General features: G+C 57.6%; 1 protein-coding gene across 1 annotated transcript in view; it reads right to left on the reverse strand.

Moving 5' to 3' along the window:
• Positions 1 to 236, reverse strand: part of PRDX3 (peroxiredoxin 3) — a gene marked incomplete at its 5' end in the record, with an annotated part of 4,888 nt that extends 4,652 nt beyond the window's left edge. Inside the window, one exon of the mRNA XM_009080928.1 lies at positions 70 to 236. Within this exon, the coding sequence (XP_009079176.1) occupies positions 70 to 236 (167 nt within the window). The remainder of the gene's footprint in view (positions 1 to 69) is intronic.
• Between the last annotated feature and the right edge of the window lie 28 nt (positions 237 to 264).

Here is a 264-nt window from a genome sequence, read left to right on the forward strand (position 1 = left end):
GCAGTATTTGTGATGACCTTCAGCAAGGGCGGGAGGCCCATGGGAAAGGGGAAAAAACCCCACACTCACAAATCCAGGGGGTAGAAGAAGAGAACCAGGTATTTCCCCTTGAAATCATCGAGGCTCAGCTCCTTGAACTCTCCGTTAACCACGGCCGTTCCCTTGAAGGACGGGGCGTGTTGTGTCACCGCCGGAGCGAACCGCGTGCAGCCTGCGGGGAGAAAAGGGAGCGGGGGAGAAAACGGGGAAAAACGGGGAGGGAGA

Source organism: Acanthisitta chloris, unplaced genomic scaffold, assembly GCF_000695815.1.
Source record: "Acanthisitta chloris isolate BGI_N310 unplaced genomic scaffold, ASM69581v1 scaffold36538, whole genome shotgun sequence".
In the NCBI taxonomy this organism is placed as follows: domain Eukaryota; kingdom Metazoa; phylum Chordata; class Aves; order Passeriformes; family Acanthisittidae; genus Acanthisitta; species Acanthisitta chloris.